Source organism: Populus euphratica, unplaced genomic scaffold (genome assembly GCF_000495115.2).
Source record: "Populus euphratica unplaced genomic scaffold, PopEup_1.0 scaffold92.1, whole genome shotgun sequence".
NCBI lineage: Eukaryota > Viridiplantae > Streptophyta > Magnoliopsida > Malpighiales > Salicaceae > Populus > Populus euphratica.
Genome location: NW_011499974.1, coordinates 15,436 through 43,070, shown reverse-complemented (window position 1 = coordinate 43,070; position 27,635 = coordinate 15,436). Strand labels below are relative to the sequence as shown.

General features: G+C 32.0%; 2 protein-coding genes, 1 long non-coding RNA gene and 1 pseudogene across 4 annotated transcripts; all 4 read left to right on the top strand.

The window, feature by feature from the left end:
* Window positions 1-6,357: 6,357 nt before the first annotated feature.
* On the top strand, window positions 6,358-14,305 carry LOC105139379 (uncharacterized). Of its 2 annotated transcripts, none has more exons than XM_011045791.1 (20): window positions 6,358-6,993; window positions 7,143-7,217; window positions 7,332-7,366; window positions 7,448-7,526; window positions 7,913-8,005; window positions 8,091-8,175; window positions 8,272-8,347; window positions 9,240-9,368; window positions 9,594-9,692; window positions 9,781-9,882; window positions 10,638-10,799; window positions 10,875-10,973; window positions 11,722-11,773; window positions 11,853-11,964; window positions 12,059-12,129; window positions 12,252-12,649; window positions 13,217-13,287; window positions 13,364-13,445; window positions 13,599-13,721; window positions 13,846-14,305. In XM_011045791.1, exons 1-20 carry the CDS (start codon window positions 6,546-6,548, stop codon window positions 13,903-13,905), a joined length of 2,451 nt encoding a protein of 816 aa, XP_011044093.1. In that variant the 5' UTR covers window positions 6,358-6,545; the 3' UTR covers window positions 13,906-14,305. The 2 variants fall into 2 exon arrangements, with proteins under 2 accessions (XP_011044093.1, XP_011044094.1); XM_011045792.1 differs by having other exon boundaries at window positions 6,359-6,993; window positions 10,878-10,973.
* A 1,943-nt stretch (window positions 14,306-16,248) lies between these two features.
* Window positions 16,249-17,341, top strand: LOC105139378 (uncharacterized). The gene is made up of 3 exons (XR_844964.1): window positions 16,249-16,638; window positions 16,922-16,968; window positions 17,325-17,341. It is a non-coding gene; the product is annotated as an uncharacterized LOC105139378 (long non-coding RNA).
* Window positions 17,342-17,516: 175 nt separating this feature from the next.
* On the top strand, window positions 17,517-19,455 carry LOC105139377 (uncharacterized). The gene is made up of 3 exons (XM_011045790.1): window positions 17,517-17,649; window positions 17,857-17,961; window positions 18,801-19,455. Exons 1-3 carry the CDS (start codon window positions 17,538-17,540, stop codon window positions 19,139-19,141), a joined length of 558 nt encoding a protein of 185 aa, XP_011044092.1. The 5' UTR covers window positions 17,517-17,537; the 3' UTR covers window positions 19,142-19,455.
* A 6,067-nt stretch (window positions 19,456-25,522) lies between these two features.
* The window catches only part of LOC105139457 (glutamate-1-semialdehyde 2,1-aminomutase 2, chloroplastic-like), a 2,396-nt pseudogene continuing 283 nt past the window's right edge, over window positions 25,523-27,635 (top strand).

Genomic DNA, 27,635 nt, shown 5'->3' with positions numbered 1-27,635 from the left:
TTCCTCACTAAGTAGTTTTTTTTTCAGATTTTTAATTTAATTCTGCCACTATATATATATATATATAATCGAGTCAGTTTATATAAATCTTAATTAATTTTTAAAATTTTAAAACTAATAAAAAAATATAATAGAAGGACTTTCCAGAATGTTACCTAAATAACCAATATTTTAATGCTATTAGTAAAGATTGCAAATTTTTTTGAGGTATTATTGTTTTGTTTGAAATTTTATTAAAATAATATATTTTTATTTTTTAATATTTATTTTAAATATCAATATATCAAAATAATTAGAAATATAAAAAAATTAAAAATAAAATCTTTTTTTTTTTAAAAAAACAGCAATGTGGCTTCAATACCCAACACTCTCGAAATAAAGATGTATGTAAAGTTGTTAATAAAATGGACGTGTTTAGCTACAATACCCAAAGTAATATTATCTAACAAAGCAAAAAAACAATTAAGACTATAGAGTTTTTTTTTCTTTCATTTTACACAATCAAGATTATAATACTATCTAGCAAAGCAAAAAACTTTAAGGCTTGAGGTTATTTTATAAATGAATTATTTTAATTTTTTATAAATTGTGTTTTTAAAAAATTTAATTTTTTTTATATTTTAGATTGTTTTAATGTGCTAATCTTAAAAATAATTTTTAAAAATAAAAAATATATCATTTTAAAATATTTCAACATAAAAAATACTTTGAAAAATAACCATAACCATACTTTCAAACAAGTAATCTATTAAAAAATAACAACATGTGCATTAATTTGTTTATCTTAGTAGATATTGTTATTCTCACTTTATAGGTTTTTATTCTCATTTCATTTCATGTATATTAAATTTATATAGACAAACGACATTTTCCCTTGCTTTTAGTAAGACTATAGAGTTTTTTTTTTTTACACAGTCAAAATGTTATTAGAATGTTATTTTTGAATTATTAATGTTAGAAATAAATTCAAATCAAAAGAAGCAAGTAGAAATTCAAGTAAATAAATTTAAAAAAAAAGCAGATAGGAATTCAAGTAATTAAATTGTTAAGTACTCTATTAATTTTTTTAAATGAATATTTTATTTATGGATAGTATCTAGAGGTTGAAAAGTGTAATATGAACAAATTTTTTTAAAAATAAATAAATGAAAGTTGTTGATAGGCGATGGAGAGAAGAAAAAAAGGTAAATTTTGATTATACTAAATAGAAAAAGGAAGAATTTCTACTTTCAACTATATTTTTCAGATGTGAATATAAAGCTAACACTTAACATCATCATTTATAAGAAAATATAATTAAATTTTTTTTGTCTCTAAATAATAAAATTAGGTTATAAAATGGAATAATAAACTGTGAAGTAGGAACAACACCATGCATCCTATCTCAGCATATGATCTTTCCCATGTTTTTCTTCTTTATATTTCAACTCCTCTAATTCTTTGCAAACCAGCTAGCTTCTAAATCTGAACCAGTCCTATAACTCGCGGTCCATGTCAAGTGGGATTTCAACTTAGTTTTTAATGCAATAAAAAAAAGGTATTTGCATTAACAATGCATTATTGGGTATCATGATTTTTTTTCAATAGGTCATAAAAGATTTTTTTAGCATTAATTAAATACTAAAGTAGAAAGCTAATTGTTTTAGTAAAAGCAAAATATAGATGGATCCCTCTTACCCATTGATCACGGTTCTGGTTTGGGATCTGGGAGTTTTTAGTTCTATACTTAATGAAATTTGAAACATATTACATGATGGGTGTGATTGAAATTGCAGTTGAAACTATGTTTATATAATTTTTTTATTTAAAATTAATTTTTGTAGTGTTTTCTGAATGTTTTGAAGTATTAATATTAAAAATAAAATTTTAAAAATATATTATTTTAATATATTTATAAACAAAATATATTTTACAACGTAACCTACACTCTAAAATTTTAGAACTAAATATACACACATATATAATAATAATAAAAAAAATGATCAAACCGGAATGAAACCAAGTTTAGATAAAAATAAAGCAATTTTTTTTAAAATCAATTTAATAATTTAGTTGACTTAGAAAAATACATTTACAATTCGTTGATTATATATTTTTTTAACAAAAATAATAATTTTTTTAACAAAAATAATAATTTTTTTATTTTATAAAAAATAAAAATAAAAATAAAGTAAGAATGACTAGACCGGTTTAAAAACCAGAATAAATTGTTATAGGCAATTGTCCTTATGTTATTAGTAGGTGTTACAGTGCAAATATATTAGAATCAAATGGTCAGGACATTACTAACTAGCGATGACTATGAACAATTCCTAAATATTACGAAATAATAAATACAAAATGGTTTTTATTAGCGTTGAGTTTTTTGCTTCTACAGATGAGATACGAGTAAGGGTGTCAAAACCGTGCTGATCGTCAGCGAAAACAATCTTGGAAGGCTGTGGCGGCCAGGAGATTACCAAAAAACAATTAAAAAATAATGGTGGATTTGCGTGGTTAATATATAATTTGGAGGCTGGATTATTATTAATTAGTCAATTGACACGGTATTAATGAGTTAAGATTCCCTCAAATCAAAAACTATTATTAGAGTGTCATTTCCATTGGCAGACAATCCTGCGGCGACTCTCCTACTAACGTGAGAGATTTGTCTTTGATTTTGTACAAAGTTGACAAGTGGAAACCTGATGATTAGTGGAGAACCCATGCAGCCATCAACGGCCACCGTCGATACCTTGACTTGCACCCACTATATGGATAAATGCGGCTCAAAATCGTATTTTATTGAAGCGTATAATTAAATTGTTGGGTCTTTTTGTTGTTTTTTTAATCTAAAGCAATAGATTTTGACATTTGATTTGCATATGATTTATTAAAAAAAGGGTTTTTTTTCTTCACAAAATTACCCTCTACCTATTAACCCAACCCTGTCACATAAAAAAATATATAACAAAATAACAATTTATGAAAAAACTAACCAATGAAATCCATTAATTCCAAAATATACAAGAAAACAATTATATATTTAATAAAAATAATAATATATAAAAAAAAGAAAGAATTAACAAACAAAACTTGTAGGATTAACATAATTTCATCATTAAAATTAACAAAAATTAATATAATGTTAATGTAAATACTAATAAATTCTTTTATTAATCAAACTATTAAATTTGATGGTGAAATATTAGTTCCAACATGATATGATTGCGGTTTGATAAGAACTCATTTTATTCCCATTGCATAAAATATAACCTATATTTGTTGCTTATTCAAAGGAATACTTGGTGGAAGAAAAATTCAAAGCCATACAAGAGGGAAAATGCATCTCATTGTAGCACTCTTTATATATATATATATATATATGATTGAATGAAAACCAACAAGGTTTGGGCTCAGCAAGTCGGAGTAGGCTGAAGGAATATATATTTTTTTATTTATATAGTGACGATTGCATGTCAAAAATCGAGGTATGGTATATATAGATGTATAGATGCCAGCAACTTCTTAATTTTATTAATCTCAGCGGCATGAAAGCTCCAAGAAACAGTCTAGCCTGTTTGAAAATATAATTACTATTTAAAAAAAAAAAATATTAAAAAAATATTTTTTATTTTTTAAAAAAATATTTTTAAAATTAGTACACTAAAACAATTCAAAATATACAAAAAAAAATTAATTTTTAATAAAATAATTTTTTAAATTTTTTGAAAACACAGTATAACCGCTTTTCCAAACTCTCACCTGTCCTTCTGTCATTGTCGCATCAAGGAGCCTCAAATCCACAGGCTTCACAATTTTTAACTCCTCATTTGACCAACGATTACAATAAAAGAAAAGCAGAAAATAGTTGAAGGATTTAGGGGTTCTTCGGAAGTATATTAGTGGTTTTTTAAAGTGTTTTGTATTTAAAAATATATTAAAAGAATATATTTTTATTTTTTAAAAATTATTTTTAATATCAGAAAATTAAAATAATAAAAAAATATATTTTTTAAAAAATTAAATTTTGCCTAACACTCAGTTAGAACACAGTTCCAAAAGCGTGGATCCCTGGGAAAAAATAATTCTATATTTTCGTTTTGATAAATGTGGGTGTCTCGAGGCCTGGGTCAGGCCTGAATGATTGAGTGACATTCACAAGCTTTGGGCCTCTGAGGGTGAGTTGCTTCCTCCAGTTAACGTAAATGGGCTCGAGCAGTTAGGCTAGGCTAAATAAACTTTTTTTTTTTCCTGAATCCATCTGTATTCCACTAGAAATAATAATAATAAATAACTTCCCTTGAAGTGATTAACTGGCACACGTGAATATAATCTTTTGCTCGCAAAAAGGTTTTTACTTGGTCTGGGATACAACTAATTTTTTTAAGCATAAAAAAGATATAGTACTTTAAAAATATTAATAAAAATCAATGATGTGAATTATAAATTTATGTAGATAAAATAAACTAATATTATTTAATTAAAAGATAAAAAATAGATGAGGATAAGAAGAAAAAAAAACTGAATTTCTAACTAATTTAATATAAAATAATAAATAAAAAAACAAAAAAAAAACCCGAGATATTTCAAGTTAGCATGCCAAGATTCCAGAGATTATGATAAGTTAATGAAAATAATTATAAAACTTAATTTTTAATAAATTTAATATATAATGATGAAATACAAAATTAATTAACCAAAAAAATTGTGAACTCGTGCAAGTCCACCAGACCCTGAAAAAATCAGTAAAGTTTTATTTTTTAATTAAATTAAATTAATTATGTGAGAGTAAAAATAAATTATTCAATTTATGATATTTTGTAATAAAAAAAATTGTGAACTCGTGCAAGTTCAACAGACACTGAAAAAATCAGTAAAATTTTATTTTTTAATTAAATTAAATTAATTGTGTGAGAGTAAAAATAAATTGTTCAATTTATGATATTTTGTTTTTATTTATTTTTTATGTCACTCTATTCTGAAAACAAGTGTGATTTTTTTTGGTTATTAAATTTTTAAATTTTTATTATTCTTTTTAAAATATTAATATGAGAAAAACTCGCGTATTTATGGATGAATTATGAGTATTAATATATTAATGAATATTTATTATAATTAATAAGCATTCATAATAAATTATAAATAATTAATGTTTTGGTTTTTAAGTTTATTAAAAAATAACAATTAAGAATTTTTTTGAGTTTTTTTTTATTATTGGTTTTTATAAGACTTGTTTTTCTTTTCATTATTTTCACTATTGATCTTAGATTTTTTTTTTCTTTATAAAAAGAAAGTTGAGTTCATTTCATTTAGTTTGTTATATCCTTTAAAGGTGTTGTTGTTAAACTCACGTCAGATAATTACCGAAAGATAACTTACACTAAATGACAAACAATTACACTTCAAGAATAAATAATTACCATATGACAGACAATTATGCTTGGAGAATAAATGATTCAATCATCAACAGCAACAACTTCAAGTAACTCTTAACAAATAATTTTTTTAAACTTCTACTGAGGTCATATCTCTCAATTCAATACTTATTATATAAATAGCTCAATCTTTTTTTTAGAAAAAAAATTATGCATATTTATTTTTACATGATAATATTCCATACAGGTAATTTTTTATTCAATAAAGATTTACAAATTTATAAAACAACAATAATAACAATTTTTCCAACTGTTTATTTGGCCTCCAGCTGCTTCTCTGTATATTTAAAAAAAACAACTCATTTTTTATATAAAATAACTTCACTTCTAATGAAAAAAAAATATTTTTCTTGAGAGTTGAGGCCATTATAATATATTTTAATGTTCTTGTTACTTAATTATTAAGTTATTTGACAAGGATAAAAAAATCCTTAGAACCATTGTTTTGCAGAAAACTTGGTGGGCTACTATGATGCGTATATGATAAAACTAATAAATATTATTTTATAAACTTAAATATTTTTTAAATTTTCTATTATATTTATGTTGTGTTAGATTTGTATTATCTAAAGTGATAATCTCGTATGTTACTAGAGAAATATGTTTATATAATTTTTTTTAATGTAAACATCTCAAGAAATATTTAAGAAATTTAATATAAATATCTAAATTATAATATATTTAACATATAAATATATTTAGAAAGATATTTAATTTTAATTGAGATCGTGCCGACAACATTCCTTGAAATGCTGAAGTGACGGCAGACCACATTAATCGATCAATTAATGATGCTGATCAAGTTAAATAAATGTATTAAGAGTTATTAAATGCTATCTTACAGAAGTGTGTTTGGTGGACATATTAATTTTCGATTGGACCGAAAGGAAAAAGGATCATCACGCGAGGCTGACATATCAAGGCCCTGCCCTGTAAAAGTAACTAGACAGACAGACAGACAGACAGGCCACACGCTCGTTGCATTTAACGGACAACGCCGTTCCATCCACTCTCCAAACAAGTAAAAAAACTCCAAACTCCTTTTTCTCAAAGCCACATGCAAAGCCAAAGTCAAAGGCGAGAAAGATCTCCTTCATTTTTTCTCATACCTTTTGGTTTTTAGGCATCATGGGTGGCAATGTAAAGCGTGAGATTGTTGAGCCGTTACCCAATCGACGAAACGCCGCCGTTTCCGGCGTTCCTCCCGCGGTAATCGAACTCAGTAGCAGCAGTGAAAGTAGCAGTGGTAGCGGGAGTGAGTCGGAATCCGAGATGGATGCAAATAGTGTCATCTCTAAGAGACCGAGGGGTCCTAGTGGTGTTAATGGAGGTACTGAGAAGAAGAAGAGGAGGAAGAAGAGGAGGAATTTTGAGGATTTAGGGGTTGTGTTGCCGTTGGGATTTCTTGCTCCAATTACGCCGCCGCCGGATTCGGAGACGCCCTCTGAAGCGGAGATCATGGCGGTGGAGTCGACGGAGAGTAGGAGAGTGAGTTTGACTGGTCAAAGTAGTAAGCAGTTCTGGAAAGCTGGTGACTATGAGGGTGCTCCTCGAGCTAATTGGGATTCATCTTTTGGTATTTTTTTATTTTATTCTGCAAGATACATTTGCACTTATTATTGTTAATTTGATTATTTGAGTCAGTTTTTTATTTATTGTTAATTGCAATGGGCATTGTAAAGGCTTGTTATTTTTTTTTTTTATATATATATATATAACTTGCAGGTGGAATGGATCATGTTCGGGTTCATCCAAAATTTCTGCATTCTAATGCAACTAGTCATAAATGGGCGCTCGGAGGTAAAGTTGATTCCTTTCTTTTCTACATTGATGATTACATATGGGGGACTGATCATTTTGTTTTGGTTTACTGTGATTTCATAAAAAAATTGTTTGTACTTCTCCGTTTTGCAGCTTTCGCGGAACTTTTGGACAATGCGTTGGATGAGGTTAGTTTTTTGTACTGGTTACTTTCGTGTTGTGAAACTTGCAGCTTTTGAGTTTTGATGGTTTATTTGTTTTCGTGTTAGTTTGGCAATGGAGCCCGGTTTGTTAACATAGATATGGTTGAAAGTAAGAAGGATCAGAGCAGAATGCTTTTGATTGAAGGTATGAGCTTATTTTTGCTTATCTGGTGTTTATCCTTGTTGGGTTTAGTTCTGACTCGAAGTTTAATGGATCACTGGTGATATTGGGCAAATTTCGAAGTATATGCAAGTTGTTTTGCTTCATTTGTTATGGAATGGGCTTGTTTTTCTCAATCTTAATTTTTCTAGTCATAAACAGGATGCTTTGAAGATGTTTTATTTGTCATTATGTGATGTGTCAGTTGTGCTTCTTCTTTTTTTTTAATCTTAGATGCCTGAGATATTTTCAGCTTCATATTATATTCTCTGCTTCATGTCATGTTTTCTTCCCATGAGAGTTTTTTTCTTGATGATGCTATTATATTCTTAACATGTGGTATCTTTTGTGGTGCTTTTTCTTTGTTACAGATAACGGTGGTGGAATGGATCCAGATAAACTGCGACAATGCATGTCTTTGGGTTATTCTGCAAAAAGCAAAGTGGCTAACACCATTGGACAATGTAAATCATTGTCTCTTGGGAAAGATGCATCCATTTTATTTTTCTGGCTGTAGTTTCTTAAATCGATGTATATTTTGTTATTCAGATGGCAATGGGTTTAAGACAAGTACCATGAGGCTTGGAGCAGATGTGATTGTGTTTTCACGTTGTCAGGGAAAAGATGGCAAATTGTTTGAGCTCTTTTTTTTCTTATAATCATGTTGTTGACATTTTGTTTTTTTCCTTGTGGATGGTGAATATTGACAGTTTTTTCTGTTTGGTTTTAGTCCTACACAGAGCATTGGATTGCTATCATACACTTTTTTGAGGAACACAGGGAAAGAAGATATTGTGGTGCCCATGGTAATTAATTGATCGTTCTAATTCATTGAACACACACAGACACACAGACTAAACATGCCATCTTATCTGTATTATGTAGCAGCAAACTCTGGATATCTTTAGGATGATTAATATCTTTGCTGTCCTCTCTTGGTGCCACAGTTTCCAATGACTTAAACTTCACAATATTGCTTGCTATTCTGTATAGTTCTCAAAATTGATCAGTTACTGTATTTGGTGTTAAATTTTTTTTCTAGTTGAGTTAGCTATTTTAGATCAAGTGTCGTACAGTCTAGTAAAAACTATACAATTTCTTCCTTTGGAGTAAGATTTTGGTTTTCTAGGATCTCTCCTCTTTACACCGTTCCTAATTGTGTTTAGAGTTGCATTTAGGAAAACCTCTCATTTTCTTACAGTGGTTTTAGGTTTTGGTTATCATTGGGCATTTTTTCTTTTTTCTTTTTTAGCATGAACTTCGGGCCTTCACTATGTTGGTGGTTTTGCTCCTTTTTTTTTTTTTTTTTATCTGTGTGCTATGCGGTGTGGCATGCATGATGCATAGCGAACTTATCTGTATTGCATACAGTGGCCATTTGGAGTTGCTGGCATTAGGTTATACTAGCATATGATTGAAATTTAGACAGAAGGATCTTGTTAAGAGGAATGCCCAAATTTGGGTTCTCAGCTCCTCTGTTACTATTTTGGTAGCAACACGCAACTGTTCAGTCTTGATTACATGTTATCAATACACCTTAGTCACTGTTTTAACTCCAATTTTTCACCATTTATGTTTCTGATAGTTTTATGTGTTAACTATGGAGGGTGAATCATGGTTTCCTGGAGATTAATAATTAAAAACCTTCAATGAAGTCATACACATCTAAACTTTGTTGTTTTGTGAATTTTTATGAAGCTTGACTATGAAAGAAAGGGACGGGAATGGAGCAGGATGTTTCGGTCTTCTACTGGTGATTGGAATAGAAATGTGGAGACAATAGTTCATTGGTCTCCATTTTCCAGTGAGGCAGACCTTCTTCGCCAGGTATTTACTGTTGATGAAGTGTAAAACAAAGAAAAATAATAATACACCTGTGTACATGCTCTTCTCTTGTCTTCTGTGTTTGGTCTCCATTATTTCTCTTTGATGGTCTAGTTTTCAGAATTATCATTGTATTGTCTATCTAGTTCATGCATATCATTTTTTATGCTGTAAACTTCTTCTTCTTCTTCTTTTTTTTTGTTAACTTCGTGTTTTTATACTTTATAGTTTAAGCTTATGTCAGATCATGGGACACGCATAATTATATACAATCTTTGGGAGGATGACCAGGGAATGTTGGAACTTGATTTTGACTCTGATCCTCATGTATGTCTTCAATGTCTAATCTAATTCCAAATAAGATTTTGAAACTGATCTTTTGGAGAGTATTTTTATGTGGTGTATAATCTGACAGGATATCCAACTAAGAGGCGTCAATCGAGATGAGAAGCATATACAAATGGCAAAAGAGTTTCCCAACTCCAGACACTTCCTTACTTATAGGCATTCATTAAGGGTAGCTAATCCCTCTATACTGTTGCTCTTATTCAAATGATTAATTTTTGTTCTCTAATCAGAATTTTGATTTCCTTAACAATTCATATCTGGTTGATTATCTGTGCTTTATCTAGCTGATCAAATTTTGATTCTGTAATCCACATTTTCTACTTTAATAGAATGATTTAGCTAATCTCTCCACACCATTATTTCTACGATTCATTATTTTGTACCTTTTCTACATTTTCTACTTTAATAGAACTAGTTTTCGTTGAGTGCAACATGTTGGATCTTCATTGTTTAACTTGGGGAATTTCATAAAGCATAATGATTATTCAAGTAGCAAGAAATTTCAATTTCTTTACCTTTTAATATAATCAAGATATATTATCAAAATCTTGAGAAACTCGACATGAAATTGTTAAATGCTTGAAAAAGACTCTTTTTGGCTGAAACCATTTTGTTTGGAAATTCCTATAGTGGCATTTTTAGTTCACAAGTTTAACACGGCATAGGTGTTTTTGCATCTATTTTACTATTTAGAAAAAAAAGAAAAAGAAATTGTAAGAATGTAGGGAACAGGTTGATATAAAGTGGGGATTAATCCGAATAACTCCATTTGTGACCTGCTTAAATTTGTGGAAATTAATATGGTTTGACTAATTTGTCCTGTTCAATTAGACAGGCTTATTTCTTTGGCTGTTTTAAACATCCTTGATCTCTCGTTTAGCAACTGATTGGTTGATGCTTATCTACTTCCATGTCAACCTCCAGAATTATACATCAATTCTCTATCTCAGACTGCCTCCCAGCTTTCGAATCATTCTCCGTGGAAAAGATGTTGAGCACCACAATATAGTGAATGATATGATGCTATCTCAAGAGATAACGTACCGGCCACAACCTAGTGCTGACAGTGTTCCGAAAGACACAAATGTAATACAACTTAACTTGGTTGGATAATTCTCTTCTTTGCTTATTCTGTTACTGATTGCTCGCATCTATTGTCAGCAGATGACTGCTGTCGTCACCATTGGCTTTGTGAAGGATGCAAAGCATCACATCGATGTTCAAGGGTTCAATGTTTACCACAAAAATCGACTAATCAAGGTTTGTTTTGCTTTCAGAGAAATTATCATTGATTTTCTTTTCTTTTTTGTTGTAAAACTCAGTGATGCTGTGATACTGAATGCATGATGATGTGTTTTTTTTTTTTTTAATTATTATGTCCATTTATATTTGGTTCTTGGCCCTTTTTCTTTGTTTGAACTTTTGTGCGCTTGTGTCTTCTCCAGAATGGATGAGTATGGTTAGAAATATGGTCAGCAAAAAGTTCGCAACGTGCCCCATTTCTCATTTTGTGAATGAACTGTGAACAGACATGTGTTTGAACCATGAGCAGATTCATTAATGTTCCATGGCAAAAGCTAGAGGAATTAACAAAGTGTATGAACTTATACTGCATTTTGGTCTGAAAAATCATGTAAAAGTTGGAAAGTGGGCGTAAATACTTTGGGGTAATGAATAATTGAGGGAAAATGAATTGCATGTATCATTGGATTTGACATTTTTATATTTTTGCATCCAGCAAAAAATGCCAACCCCAATTTTTTAATGTTTCACTCATAAATTTGTTGACGATGCATTTTAAATACTCTCTCTTTTCAAATTATCATGTCCTTTAAAGCATGCAGATGGAAAGTATTTAATATGTTAATATGCAGATGTATTTAAAAGAATCCATCTGAATTATCAACAAACATTTGATTCCCAAAGCATTGAGTTGCTGTAATTTGAGTACGCCAGACAAAGTTAATTGATTGCAATTGTTCTTAACAAAGCACTGTCTGTTTTATAGCCATTTTGGAGGCTTTGGAATGCAGCTGGAAGTGATGGACGTGGAGTTATTGGTAAATATTTGCATTCCATTCCCCCGGCTATCCATTTCTAATACTTTGTAAACATTAATGATTCTATCTCTGCTGACAGGTGTGTTGGAAGCTAATTTTATTGAGCCAGCTCATGATAAGCAAGGATTTGAACGCACAACAGTTCTTGCAAGACTTGAAGCTCGATTAGTACAAATGCAAAAGCATTACTGGTTTGTTGTTCATGTTTCTAACTGATTGGTATCAATTGCTCTTCAGGATATGTGAGGTTTAAATCCTACTAATAGCTGTGCACAACTTTCTTAGGTGCACTTACTGCCACAAAATTGGTTATGCTCCAAGGCGAAATAAGAAACTGATAAATGAGTCAGATAGAGGTATATTTTGGGATGTTTTAATGTTTCCAAGTATATGGTGTCTTGCATCAGGCATTGCCTTCTTCTATTGCATACTAGTTTTGAAAGCTTTCTTATTACCCCCTTACTGATCTCACACGAAGTTGTCTTTCCAAATGAAGAGAATTCTCCTGATGATCTACCACCCACATCTTCTCAATCTAGAAAGAAGTATACTTGTTTGAGCAGTAAGATATTCCCCTCACATTCTAACCGTGGGTATGTTAATGGAAATGCCTTCAATAAAGGGAATATTAGAACAAAGACCCCAACCAAATTGGGAAAAAACACTGTATCTTCGGGACCTTCACCTCCTGCTCAAGATGAGAGTAGTGAAGATGATGAGCGTGTTGCTCTTCTTATGAGAGAAGCAAATGGGAGCACTCAAGAGACCACTCCTACTAACAAGTCTTTTGACAAAAATGGGTTGCCTAAAACATGTTCGTCCTCATACTTTGAAGATTCTGGAGGGGCACAAATAGACACAAGATCCCAACCAAAGGTTGCTTCTCTTGCATCATTTTTTTTATAAGTTCTATGCCAATTTACAGGCCACACTTGTGGAAAGGTGCTTTTAGTTGATGATGTTTCCAGATGCTGTCCTTTTTATCTCTATTTTCTGGTGTACTTTTAGCTGGTGATGTTTTCCAATGCTATCCTTTTTATGTCTCTTTTGTGATGTGGGATCTTATCCCTGGTAATAACCCAGATGGTAGTTTTAGAGATAGAAAGCTCCTTTGACAAGTTCCTTGTCTGAAGTCGATCAGAGACTCCCCGGTCATTAAAAGATCTACATTGAGCTGCTTGAAGAACTATTGCAAAGAAGCAGACCATGTTAATGATAGCTGTCGAAGATTTTTCTACTCCTTAAATCTTAGGTCACATCTGATTATAATTAACAGAAAGGCTTGGTCAACTGTCAAGTGCTTCATGTTGTCAAGCAATTTTATTTCCTTATTTTTAGTAAATGTTGAGATTGATTTAGGTTTGCCATCCTTTCTTTGTGTTCTGTGCCTCTGCATTTTTTGTTGGAGTTACAGAAATGATATCCAGGCTGTTTAATTGACAGGTGGGTTATGTTGATAAGAGGGATCATGCCCTTGCTCATTTGAAACAAGAGAATCGTGAGCTAAAAGAAAGGTTGATTTTTTCTCCCTCTGATCTTTTAAGAACTATGCTTCCTTCTATTTTATTTATCTCCTTCCTTGGTTTGCAGATTACAGAAACTGGAAGGAGAGACTCAAGGGAAGTACATGAGTGGTTTTCAGTGTGAGAAGTGTAAATCACTTGAGATACAGGTATACAACATCTCCACTTGCCATTAGTTAATGTGTTGGATGGGATATCAGGAATATAGGATTCCAGTTGTATGCTTTAGGTGCTATTGTTTGCCACATGGCTTGTTGAATTTGAAATCTCCTGAAACGTTAATTCCCTTTCTGCTTCTTCAGTTGCAGGAAGCACAGCAAAAACTTGAAGAATCGAACAAGGAACAGGAAAGTCTGATTGATATATTCTCAGAGGAGAGGGACCGACGAGACCAGGAGGAGGAGAGTTTGAGAAAGAAGCTAAAGGTTTTTTGCATTATCCCTCCCTCTTGTCACCACTGGGGAGAATTTGTTGCCTGTGCTTTTTAATTTGTTTTTTTTCTTCTCTTATTTGTCATAGTTGGATGACTCTTGAGGTGTATCCTTGCAGGATGCATCAAATACTATTCAGGAGTTGCTCGACAAGGTCAGGCTGTTGGAGAAAAGATGAAATCTCATCTCAAAGGACTATGCTTGAGAGCACTTCGTATCAATCTCCTCCACTGGTTATCTTGTGCATATTGTAGTCTTCCTCTTTAGTGTCTGGTTTTCATCATGACCTTAAGCTGACGTAGCTTTCGAGATTCGCTAACATAGGAGCTGGGTTCATGTTTTTTCTTCACTAATCCCTTGTCTTTGCACTCTCTCCTGGCATCCTGTTCTCTCATTTCGGGCACATTTCCTACTATTTGTGCGGAGGAAAACGGGGAGAAGAAGAGCTCCATTTGTGATTGTATAGAGATCCCATACCTTGAGCTGTAGGCACATTTTTGTAAATTCCGTATATAAATCCCGCATGCGTCTCCCTCTTACTTGAGTTTGGGTAATCATAACAGTGGAAAATTATCATATCTATTGCATGCATGTCGGTATGTTGCTGCCTGTTTGCATCATTGATGAAGTCACTGGCTTATTTTAATTTCCATATAAATTAAATAAAATAAAATTTAGAAAACTATCACGTCGCATCGTTTAGGCATACTAACTAGTTCCGCTTAGAAAATGAGTCTAAAATACTATTATTCGATTAATGAGGTTTGAGAGAGGATTCCATTAATGTGTTTTTTTTTAACTAAATTACCTGTAAAATCGAAACCTATAATATCAATATTAAAATTAAGATTTAATCACCAAGACACATTGAATGCAATGATTTCAAACCCTTTTTCGGACCCTCATCTCCTGGGCTCCAAGCTTCCCACTCAGCACCTTCCTCTAGCCACCATCTCTTGAGCATGCTCTGCGTGTCCTCTGTTCTTCACTTATCATTTCAATTCATCAATTACTTGAGTCTCATTTCCTTTCGAAGAGCATAATCCCCTCTTATGGACCATAATAATAACAAAACCATCTTTATTATAAAAACAATTACATGTTATAAAAAATGCTCTACAAAAGTCTAATTTTTTCCTTGTAATTCACAATTGTTCCTTGCAAGATTTTATATGTTGAAAACGTTATAAGATCTTTTTATTATTAATATTTTTAAATATTTTTTTAATATAAATAACTAAATAGTCATTCGACTAATCACCTCTAATTTGATTGATTGCATAACTGATTTTTAATCACTTTTATCCCTTGAAAATATCAACCAATTATCACTTATAATTCCAATTTTTTCAATTTTCGGTAATTAAATCAATTAACACCACCATTATTCTTTTAACTATCAACCCTCTATCACTTATAATATTTTTAATGTTTTCAATTCATCAATGTCGAGGTGGATCCTGAAAGAAAATTTCATCTGTATTTATTTAAATCTTCTTACCTACATTATAATTTTTAAAAAATTTATAATATTTTGTTGAAGTTTTATTTGAAAACAAATAAAATTTCAACAAAAAAATATTAAAAAATAATAATTAAAACTAAAAGGTATGGATATGAAATAACAATAATAATAAAGGTTATAGTGTATTTACTAGAATAATAGAAAGAAATAAAAAGAAAAAAAAGAGTCATTAGCAATACACTGGTCAAATTCGAAGAGCACATGTCGCCTATGATAAAAAAAAGAAAACAGAAAATAAAATGAGATGGTAAAAATTCATTATTGACCACGAGAAATCACTATACATGTAGCCCAAAGTGTATGGTAGCTCCAACAAGCTAATAACTTTTTAAATATAAAATTATTATTTTAATAATAAATCATGTAAATACACTTAAATAAACTTTCAATTAACTAAAAAAATCAAGGCTAAAAGATTCAAATGTCTCTACCTACAATAAATTTAATGTCTTACATCTAAAGATACATATGTTATTATACCGTGTATGAAAAAATAAAAATACTTAAATATCCCTACCTAAGACCATTTATTTTTTTATTTTTGAGAGTATTTATTTTATTTTACTGTTTATTAAAACATTAAATATATAAAAATACTTCCAAAGAAATTAATAATAATTAATGTATATTATAAAAATACTAAAATAATCCTAATTCAAATACATGTATTTATTTTTCAATGAGAAAGATAAAATGACCATTACACGGTACTGGTAAATGAAAAAAAAATGTGGGAGGGGCTTCAGTGATTACTCTTTGTTTTATTTAATAATCTTCTTTTACATGTATAATTCAACCATATATTTCTATGGCACCTCCTCCATTGTATACGGAATGCTCAATCATTTTCCATGTACCTCCTCCCTCTCCTATCTTTATCATGATCTTAAAAAAAATTCTTCTCCTCGAAGAACTATTTCTTGCATTCATTTTTGCCTCTTGATTGCCATGCTTTTCGAATAAAAGGAAAGAAAGAAAGTAGAGGTCACGAGCTCAGAGGGGCAAGGCCTAGAACCATCGGGTTCGGTGCATGACAAGAAAGAAAGCTATTATGGTGGAACCCCCTCCGAGCATTTTATCTCACTAGCTGCACCTAGTCACCATCAAAGAATACCCGCAAAAATACAAAACCCAGGTCTCAAGTCTCAAGCGCGAGAGTAATAACGTCAACTGCCCAGTTTAGAAAACCCAAGTATCTGGTCTTTCCCTAATCTCTCTCTCAATCTGTATCCAAACAAAACGCACGCGTTTCGGTGTTGATTGTTCTGCATCTCTCTCTCTCTCTCTCTCAGGTGAATACGGAAGGAAGAATCAGTGAACTCCTCTCCAACTTCCGGACGTATACCATACACGATACACCCACACATACACTCACTTTGTATGGATGTACGTATCTATTTGAATACGGTTTTTTTAGCTTGAAGGGTACGAGTTATAAATGCAGTGTTCAGAGGAAGATACTGGTGTTTTTTTGTCATTTCTGGCTTCAAGATCATCCTCTTCTCTCTGTCTCTGCTTTTTGTCTACACCGTTATAGCGTAGTAAATTCCGCAGTCTGCAGCAGCACCTTTTTTTTTTTTAATCTTTATCTTTCCTCAACAACTTCCTCTGTTGAAAACTCTGCCTATTTTGTTTTTCATTTTTCATGCTCGCTTTCTTTTGTTTACAGGTCTGTTCCATATCTCCGTAGTTCAGGCTTCCAGTGCATGCTTGGAAGTGAGTTTTTAATTGTATTTGAGCCCGTTTTAAAAATATATTTAATTTAAAAAGCATTAAATTGGTATTTTTTAATGATTTTAACATGTTAATATTAAACGAAATTTAGCAATTATTTTTTTTAAATTTTTAAATAAAAAATGCTTTTGAACAGCCTTCGAAACATTTAAAAAATCTTTCTCCCCTCGTGTACCTAAGATGTTTAATTTCATAGGCAGGGGAAGTAGTTGTAGCTGTTTCTTTTCTGTGTTTTGAAAGTCAAATCTGAACCATTTGTTTCTCTTATAATCTGACGGTCGTTCCTTGATGTGATATATCTACAACTACATAATACCTCCATCGTTATATTTTTGCAGATTTTTGAGAGAGAGTGTGAGAGAGTGAGAGAGCGAGTGAGTGAACATCTTATCAAAAACCAAAGCTCTCCCCGAGTCAGACTCCGTCGTTTTGTTCTTACTCATTTTCGAGGTGTTCTATCATTAGTCAGTCTCTTCGTCTTTGACTTCTTGGAGACGCCTTTCCTTTTGACAGTTTGAAGAAGGGAAGCTTTTGAGTTTGAGAGGGTGTCAATGAGTTTTTCTTCTTCGACGATGAGGAAGGTGGTTTCGAAGATAATTGGCGTCGTTTTGGTGATGGTCCTCTTGCTGGCTATACTGATATCCAAGTCTTCATTTCTCTCAGGTTTGTCTCTGGATTTTTATTTATCTTGATGGATAAAAGTGATTATTTATTTATTTATCATTGAAGTGGTGGGTTTTGGTTTTAATAACCTTTTGTTTTTGTTATAAAATCCAAGATACCTGATCCATCTCATCATCTGTTTTCATTCCTCTAATTATTATTATTATTTTTTATTCTGTTTTGCTATTTTTTAATATTAATTTCCAGGTTCGGGTAAAGATGAAGGTGGATTCATGGGCTTGAGCCACATGTTTCTTCACGAGGAAGGGAATTACAGTGCCTCTTCCCTGCATCGCAAGCTGCTTGTTCGCTGTAAGGACTCATAAATTTTGCAAAATTATTTTAGGTCTTGCTTCTTAAAAAAGAAAATAAATATCAGGTGGATTTTGCAATTTCTTTTTAATATGGGATTTTGGTTTTTTATATCTTCGAAATAAAATAAATGGGGGCCAAAACAAAGTGTTATGACGTGGGGGGCGGTATACGTGAGTCTTTTGTGGTTCATGACACTCCCTGATAACACATACCCTTTTATTTCGCCAGCAGGGAAGACCGTCGGCACATTATTCAGATGAGCGTACGATATACTTGTCAGAGGTGCACGTCCGTGTTTTCTAGCTATGTTGCATGTTAACGTGCACCGCTGGCAAATTGTGGTCCCCTACACTACGGACACCCTTCTTCAACAATTGGGCTGTCGTAGTAGTAGTAAATAGTAACACTAAGTATCTTCTTGATGGGATTTAGAATCCCTTTTATGTTTCTGTCAACCCTTTTTAGCCTTCCTGCTCAAAAATTTGTGAGCAGTGCCTTAGCAAATTGTTTTGGGCCAAAAGGTCTGGTTGAGTTTTCAATCTTTGTGCACGGGGAAGGGCACCATTGAACTTTGAATAAAGGATGGATCATGAGTTAATTTTCTCTGTTCCTCTCTCACATAATTCCTGTGATTCGCCTCCAAAAAGTATTTTTTGTCTTTTCACGATTCCCTTTTGGTGGGTCAGTACGTGGTTGAGTTCACATCACGTTTTAATGAGGCTGCCAAGCGTGTTGCTACATTTTTTTTATATATATTTTTAAAAAGCATAGCTTTCACTGTCATGGAATTTAATAAAAAGTTTGCCTTTTACCTTGTTTGTATCTGCTTCACACAGCGGTGGCAAAGGAAGAACCTAACAGGATCGGAGAAAAGTGTACAAGCGCTGATATTGTGATTAGTCAGGGACCCACAGCTCCTCTCTCTAGTGGCATACCTACTTACACTGTTCAGATCATGAACATGTGTGCCACTGGATGTGACATCTGCAGGGTTCACCTCAACTGTGGCTGGTTCAGCTCCGCTCGCCTCGTCGACCCCAAGATATTCAAGCGGCTTCGCTACAACGACTGCCTTGTAAACGATGGAAAGCCTTTGGTAGCTGGTGGCATTCTCACCTTTGAATATGCCAATACGTTCTCGTACCCTTTGTCAGTCTCCTCCATATCATGCCATTGAAGAATATCCAAGACCAAAAACTAGCACGTAGCTAACAATAACAAGCAACATTGGCATATTTTATAGCGCACACTGCTGGATTTTTGTCAAACACTTACTGCCCAGAGGCCCTTGTGTGTTTTGGATGGATTTTTTCGGGGCGGATTGAGAGGTTTAGAAATTAGAATACGGTACAGGGACTTGCAGACTGAATTGGGACGAAGCAATTAGATGTGATTCTGATTTTTTCTGGGGTGACCTCCCGGTATATGGTTTATATTCGTATATTGTAGTTAATATTTGATCATGGATGCGAGAATTTGAAGCTGTGATCAGAGAATGTTTGTGTTGTTATGGTGGATGAGGAGGGCGTGGGTGGGTAAATGATTTTGGCTACTCAAGCACTGATCCGTGTTGTCTAGTGTTTTGCACTTCACAAATCTCAGAATGGTCTCGTACTCTCTCTGTTAACCAAAACTTGCTGCTTCCCATGTAAATGTAAAGTTTGTTTAAAAAACGTTTTTAAAATTATTTTTACTTTAAATTATTTTTTAAAATTTTAAATTGATTTAATAAAGCACATGCAAAACACTAATTTAAATACAAACACACTATTAAACTACTATGCAATTTTTATATTTTGATGAGTTCACATGTGAACTATCCATGCATATAAAAACATTTAAATGCCTATGAATAGAGATTTTGACGTTTTTGGTGTGTGTTTTTTTATTAGAGTGTATCACCTTTTTTTTTTTTAATTATATTATCTGGACATTCTTGACTATAAAAATCAGTAGCATTTGTAGAAATTTAAAAAAATATAATACCTCAATTATAAATTTATTGATAATAGAGTACAATACATATAGGCTAGAATCACTTCCTAATACAACTGGCAACTAGATTTGATTCTATCCTTGATTATAAAGAAAATACATAATAATTACATGATTATATAAAATAGAAAATAGACATAACATATAAAAAATATAATAAATATAGGATTTTGTATATTGTTTTTTGATGTTGTAGTATATGCTCCATTAATTTTCAATATCTGCAATATCTGTAAGGATTTATAATTTATACTCTAATCTTCAAGACTCTCTCTCAAACTAGATCTATTGGAGTAACTAATCCAATCTTGCTGAGCAAATGTTGAAACTAATCAGATGACAGGATTTTGATAAATACATCAACAAGTTGATCATGGGTGCAAACATAGAATGTCTGAACAAGTTTAGCTTGAACTTGCTAATGAATTTAATGGCAATCTACTTTGAGATGTTTTGTGCGTTCAAGAAAGACTGGATTAAAGGCAATATGCATGACAACTTGATTGTCATAAAATAAAATCATGTGTATGAGACAAAACTGAGATTTGCAAGTAAATTCTTGAGCCAAATTAATTCAAATGAAACAGATGGCATTGCATGATATTCAGCTTCAACACTTAAGCGTGTGACCACCTGTTGTTTTTTGCTCTTCCAAGACACTAAAATGCCTCTAAGAAACATGCAATATCCAATGGTAAAATATTTTTCTAATGCATTTCTTGCCAAATTAAAATATGTATATCCTATAATATTTGTATGTTCATTGCGTGTCATAATAATGCCTCGACCAATAGTTCATTTTAAGTATCGTAGAATACGCTTCATCATGTCAAGATGTTAAGCTGTAGGATCATGCATATATTGGCTCAATAAGCTAACATCAAATGTAATATCTAGTCTAGTAATTGTCAAGTAAATTAATTTTTCAACAATCCTTTGATAAATAGTGAATGTTGGGAGAGGTTTGCTTGATGAATGCAACCGCAACTTTCTGTTAAGAGGAGTAATAGTTGGCTTGGTATATCATATTTCATCATCCTGTAGCATGTCTAAGATATACTTTCGTTGGTTAAGAAACACACCCTTGCTAGAAATAGCCATTTATATCCTCAAGAAATACTTCAGCTTCCCAAGATTTTTAATAGAGAATTGCTGCTGCAAGTCAACCTTTAATTTTGTAATAGAGGTTTCATTACTTCTAGTGATAATTAAGTCATCTACATATATAAGCACAATCAACTTGTCTGTATAATTTTATTGAATAAACAATGAAGAGTTAGCATTATGTCTTATGAAACCAAATGTCTGTAAAGCAATACTTAATTTGGCATGCCATGCTAATGGGCTCTGTTTCAATCTATAGATGGATTTGTGAAGTTTACAGACCAGGTTAAGAGAGTGACTTTATGGATGTCCTAAGGGTAGCTCCATGAATACTTCCTTTTCAAGTTCTTCCTACAGGAATGTATAGCGCACATTTATTTAATATAATGACCAACCTTGATTAACTATTGCAGATAACAAGACACGTACAATAGTTATTTTCATAACTAGAGCAAAGGTTTCCTTGTAGTTGATTCCAAATTTCTATGAGATCCCTTGAGCTACAAACTAGGCTTTATGCCTTTTAATTATTTCATCTGAGTTGAATTTTGTCTTGAAAATCCAATGGCAACCAACAATGTGTTTACCTATAAGAAGAGGCATGATACTTTATGTCTGATTATCAACAAGTGCACTAAATTCTTTTGTCATAACCTGCTACTATACAGCTTGGGATTGAGCTTATTAAAATGACTTAGGTTTATGATTTTTAGAGATGGAGGTGAGGAAGGCTCAATGGTATGAGGATAATTTATTATATGACAGAACTTTAGAGACTGGATGCTTGACAGTATATGTTACATACTTTTATAATCTGGGAGGAGGCTGACATGCTCTGTGAGACATTCTTCTAGGAACTTCATCATATTGAATAACAGGGGCTTCTATACTAGGCTAAAGAACATCAGGTGTTGGATATACATCCAGAAGATCTGCAACAGTGGTGGAAAGAGATTGATTAACAATGAGTTGAACTCTAATATCTGGAACTTTAGGAACCTGTTAGGACAGAGAACATATATTTTGATCATAATAACTGGAACTAGGTGGCAGAAACAAATTAAAATCATCATCTTTTTGACTTGTGACAAGATAATAAGGCATATCTTCAGAAATTCAAACATATCTTGAAACATACATTTTCTTTTGTAAGGGATCATAATATCTGTATCCCTTTTGTGTTAGAGAATACCCCAAGAAGATGCATTTGACAGTTATGTAATTAAGCTTGTCCCATTTTGATGAGGGTAAGTGCATGGGCATCCAAATAACTTTTGATGTGCCAATTTAGGACTTGTAACCTGCAAAACTTCAAGAGAAGATTTAAAATTCAGCACGCAGTTGGGGAAGCGATTTATGAAATAGACAGTCGTAAGAACACCGTATGACCAAAACCCCATTGGAATATATATTTGTAATATTATAGCATGAGTTTTTTTTCCAAGAAAATCATGATTTTTTCATTCAGAGGCTCCATTGTGTTACGGTGTTCCAACATAACTAGTTTGATGTAATATGGCATTATAATGTAAATAATGCGTCGTGTCTTTGGACATGTATTTTGAGCTATTATTTGATCAAAATGTTTTAAGATGATTAGAGAATTGATTTTTAATTAACATATTAAAATCCTGAAAGCAGGAAAAAACATCACTCTTAGCCTTTAATAAATACACCTATGTGACTTTAGAAAAATCATCAATAAAGGTTATAAAATATTTATAACCATCAATAGATGTGTTGAAAAGTCCTCGTACATTTGAGTGTATAAGTTTAAACGTATGAGATACATGTGTAGCAGAATTATTAAATAGCAATTTAAATGACTTGGAAAAATAACATATCTCATATTAAAAAGGTTTTAAGATGGAAACTGAATTTATTTTGCTAAGTATATAATCTAATGGATATCTTAAACAACGATGTCATAGGAGTGGCTCATATGATGTTTTGAAACTAGTCTAAAGGTTTTTGGGAACACAATTATGCTGAAAAAAATAGTAAAGACCATGCAGGAAAAAACCTTCTCCAATCATTTTCTTAGTTAATCGGTTTTGAAATATAATCTTATGATGAGTGAAAATTACATCATAAGTGAAAGTAGAAGTTATCTTACTGACCGAGAGTAATTGAAAAGGAAAAGAAGGAACATATAGAATATCAAACATGATTTCAAAGACAATCTTAGTTTTTCCCTTACTTTTTACAGAAGACCCCTTCCTATTTGCTACTAAAACAAAGGCAGAAGAAACAAATCTTTCAAGGTTAGAGAAATTTATCAACTTGTTTGACATATAATCAGTAGTTCCAGAATCAACAATCCAAAGATCATGCATATTATGAAGTTCTAATGCAATCATAAAAGCAATTAGAATACCTTGAGTGGTGTTTATATTTGTCTCTGCTAGAAAATCCATGAGGTGACTGATCAATGTAGTTGAGTTATATTGATGTTGTTCCTGTTCAGCAGTTCTAGTGTTTTTATACTGCATCTTCCCATGGTTATGTTTGTCCTGCAGATAATTGGTAAAATCCTGTATCAAAGCGACGGGGTTGGCAATGAAGTTATTAGTTGATAAAGTTGAATTTACCAAATATGCTTTATAGTTTGTTCTTTTCTGAAGTCCTATTTGCTTATTAGAAAATCTAGATTTAAGTTTTGGATGCAGCTGCCACCACCAGTTGGTGAGGTGTCCAGTATTATGATAGTAGTTGCATTTCAACTTTAAACATTTTCTGTTGAATTATTTGCCATCACCCGTTTGTTTTAATAAGAAAGCATGCTCATGCATACCAGAATTGGAGTTCTCACTATGGGGCATTGTCTTGACATGATAACCATGGGTAACTACTGTTTTAAACTGAGTTTCATGATTTATCACTTTCATGTGAATTTCATCACGCTGAACATTGCTATAATTTATTGCAGAGATGGCAGCTCTGAATTTATTATAATGTAGCTCCATAAATCTTCAAAGTCAGAATTGAGACTTGTCAAGAGCTGGAAAATTCTGTCTTTCTTTGTTCTTTTGTATATGACTGCAGCATCACAGATGTGAGGGTGATAAATCTCTAGTTCATTATATAAACTTTTCAAATTTCCTAATAGTTGAACAAATAGTTTGTTGTCTTGATGAAGATTTGCAATTTCACAATGAATCTGAAAAATCTATGCTGTATTGTTTTGGTTACCATACATGTCGCGAATGACAGTCCAAAAATCATGTGCAGATTCAAAGTAGTTGAAAATTTCAGCCAAATTTCTTTCAATAGAATTAAGAATCCAAGACATCACCAACTAATCTTTAGATAATCATATTTCGTATTCGAGAGAGTCCATATTTAGAGACGAAATTGAACAATTGATGAATCCCAATTTTAATCTTCCATTGAGAGTAGTAGTGATGATTCTTGACCAAGAAAGATAATTGAATTTATTTAGTAATATTGAACTCAATCGTTGAGCAGTATTAGTGTCATTAGTATTATTATTGAAAAAAAAAGTTACCTTCGAGCTAAAACTTTCTTCCATAATACTTGTAGAAAATTCTTCCATAAAAGTAGAGACTAATGCTCAATTAATGATATCCATGCTCTGATACCATGTAAAAATTTTAAAAAATATAATCTCACAATTATAAATGTAGTGATATCATAGTATAAGTATATATAGACTAGAATCAGTTCCTAACATGACAGCTACTAGATTTGATTCTATCCTTGATCATGAAAAAAATAAATAATAATTACATGATAATCTAAAATAAAAAATAGACATAACATATAGAAAATATAATAACTACATTATCTTGTAGATTGTCTCTTAATACTACAGTATCTGCTCCATTAATCTTCAGTATCTGTAAGGATCTACAACTTATACTATAATCTTCAAGAGTATTCAATTGATATTCAAATAAAAAAAAATAAAAATACACACACTTATATAAAAAAAATATAAATTCATAAAAAATATTAAAAATAAATAAATAATTTATCTATAACTCCCACAAAAATACTTTTGTTTGACTTTAATTAACATTACTTATGGGTAAACTAGCACTAAAGAAGACTAAATTAAAAAAAAAAAACTAGCACTAAAGAAGACTAAAGAAGACTAAATTAAAATGATTTTCTTTTTTACAAATATTATTCTTACATGTTTTTCAAAAAAATCAAAACTAATAAAATAAAGTCAACAAAAAAAACCAATTAAATATAATCATGTAAAAAAATAATATTAAAATTATTAAAAAAATAAAAAACTTATTTATTTCACTTTAATATAATTAACTTTTCAAATGAATTTTTTCATTAAAGTATTTATAATAAAAAATAATTATATTAATACTATTTAAAATATTATTTTATCAATTTAACTCTTTAAAAATTAAAATAGCATCTCCCACGCTCCAACAAGTGAAAGATCCACCGGTTTGCTCTTGCGAAGTCTTTTATAATCATCTTTGACCAGACACAGACTGTTAATACCCCAAAAAATTAAACACGAAAAACCAGTGTAAAAAAAAATAATGGCTTCGATAATTACAGGTAATACTGTTGGTTTAGGACTTTCATGTTCCGCAACAAGAAAGCTATATCAGACAAGAAATCCTTCTTCATCAAGGTTGTCCTTTTGCAGCATTAAAATGGTTGTCTCTGTTGAAGAAGAGAAAAAGAAGAAGAGTTTCACTCTTAAAAAATCTGAAGAAGCATTTAATGCTGCCAAGGTAAAGAAAAATCACTGCCCTTTTATTTTTTTTCCTTTATTAATAATGGGTTTGATTGTTTTGTTAATTTGAGGTCTCCAGTTTCCTATTTTGACTTCTTAAGGTCCCAAGTTTGTGCTTTTTTGAACATATGAAGAGTCTTCTTAGATTTGGATTTGGTTAAGTTGTTGAAATTGGTTTATTGCTGGTTTGAGTTTGATTTGAGAGAGCAAATTGTTGATTTTGTAGAGCTGTAGCTGAAAGTTATCTTACTTTGAAACGTGTTTTGGAGTTCTTTGATTGCTGGCTGATGTCATTGTTTTTGGGGCAGGAAATGATGACAGGGGGTGTGAATTCACCAGTACGTGCTTTTAAATCTGTTGGTGGACAACCTATTGTGTTTGATTCTGTCAAGGGTTCTCACATGAAGGATATTGATGGAAATGACTACATTGATTATGTTGGTTCCTGGGGGCCTGCTATAATGGTCATGCAGATGATGGGGGTTCTATTCTTCTTCTCCACCATTTGCATTTCAAGTATTTATGAAATTGTCTTTCTGTGAGAATCTTGGTACTCAATGATTGTTAATGTTCCATTTTTATTAGAGAAGTGGCCCATTTCTAAAAGTAGAGCATGGGTTAGCTGACACTTCTTCTGTTGGAAATCTAGGAATGAATGGAAATGGAGATTGCCATTATTTAATTATCCAGAAAAGATTTTCATTCTCTTGCCTGAATCAATGGAAAAGACTTACTCATAGCAGACGGACCATTTCATTGTCTGTTGTTTCTCATGGAAGTCTACTAGATATTGGCTCTGGAATACAGTGCACCCTTTGGTTTTATTTTTCAATCTTGCGGACAGACATTTGCTTGCAGGTACTTGCAGCCTTGGCAGAAACAATGAAGAAAGGGACCAGCTTTGGTGTCCCATGTCTTCTAGAGAATGTTTTGGCAGAGATGGCGACTGAAGCAGTTTCTAAACATAGAAATGGTTCGGTTTGTTAACTAAGGCACAGAAGCATGTATTGCTGTGCTTCGCCTGGCCCGCGCCTACACTGGACGGGAGAAGATTATCAAGTTTAAGGGCTGCTACCATGGCCATGCCGATCCATTCCTTATCAAGGCAGGTAATGGTGTTGCAACCCTTGGGCTCCCTGACTCCCCTGGTGTCCCCAGAGCAGCAACCTATGAAACTCTTAACAGCCCCCTCTTACGACATTGCTCCCATGGAAAAACTTTTGGAGAATAACAAAGGGGAGATCTGTGCAGTAATCCTTGAACCTGTTGTGGGAAATGCTGGTTTCATCCCCCCTAAACCTGAATTTATCAATGCCCTTAGCAAGATAACCAAAGAAAATAATGCTCTTCTAATTTTCGATGAAGTTATGACTAGATCCGTTTGTCCTATGGCGGAGCCCAGGAGTATTTTGGCATAACTCCTGATTTAACAACACCAGGGAAGATCATAGGTGGTGGTCTGCCTGTTGGTGCATATGGTGGGAGAGGGGAGATTATGGAGATGGTTGCACCTGCGGGGCCAATGTATCAGGCTGGGACCTTGAGTGGGAATCCATTGGCTATGACCGAAGGGATACACGCTCTGAAGCGGTTGCAGGAACCAGGAAGTCATGAATACTTGGGATAAGATCACCAGTGAAATTGTTCATGGCATTATTGATGCTGGCAAGAAAACTGGGCATGCGATTTGTGGTGTATATATACGTGGAATGTGTTGAAACCTAATTTTGGATTCACTAAAATTTTTTTTGAATGTTATTTTATTTTATTATTCATAACAAAAAAATATAATAAATAAAAAAAAGAGAAGAAAAAAAAAAAAAGAGTTTAAATATATTGA

What these genes read in the sequence shown, in the direction of transcription:
- LOC105139379 (XM_011045791.1), top strand. Translation starts at nt 6,546, where the DNA reads ATGGGTGGCAATGTAAAGCGTGAGATTGTTGAGCCGTTACCCAATCGA. An exon ending in TGGACAATGCGTTGGATGAG is followed by an intron (nt 7,367 to 7,447) that starts GTTAGTTTTTTG and finishes TTTTCGTGTTAG; the next exon opens with TTTGGCAATGGAGCCCGGTT. An exon ending in ATTTTGACTCTGATCCTCAT is followed by an intron (nt 9,693 to 9,780) that starts GTATGTCTTCAA and finishes ATAATCTGACAG; the next exon opens with GATATCCAACTAAGAGGCGT.
- LOC105139377 (XM_011045790.1), top strand. Translation starts at nt 17,538, where the DNA reads ATGAGTTTTTCTTCTTCGACGATGAGGAAGGTGGTTTCGAAGATAATT. An exon ending in CAAGTCTTCATTTCTCTCAG is followed by an intron (nt 17,650 to 17,856) that starts GTTTGTCTCTGG and finishes ATTAATTTCCAG; the next exon opens with GTTCGGGTAAAGATGAAGGT. An exon ending in TCGCAAGCTGCTTGTTCGCT is followed by an intron (nt 17,962 to 18,800) that starts GTAAGGACTCAT and finishes TGCTTCACACAG; the next exon opens with CGGTGGCAAAGGAAGAACCT.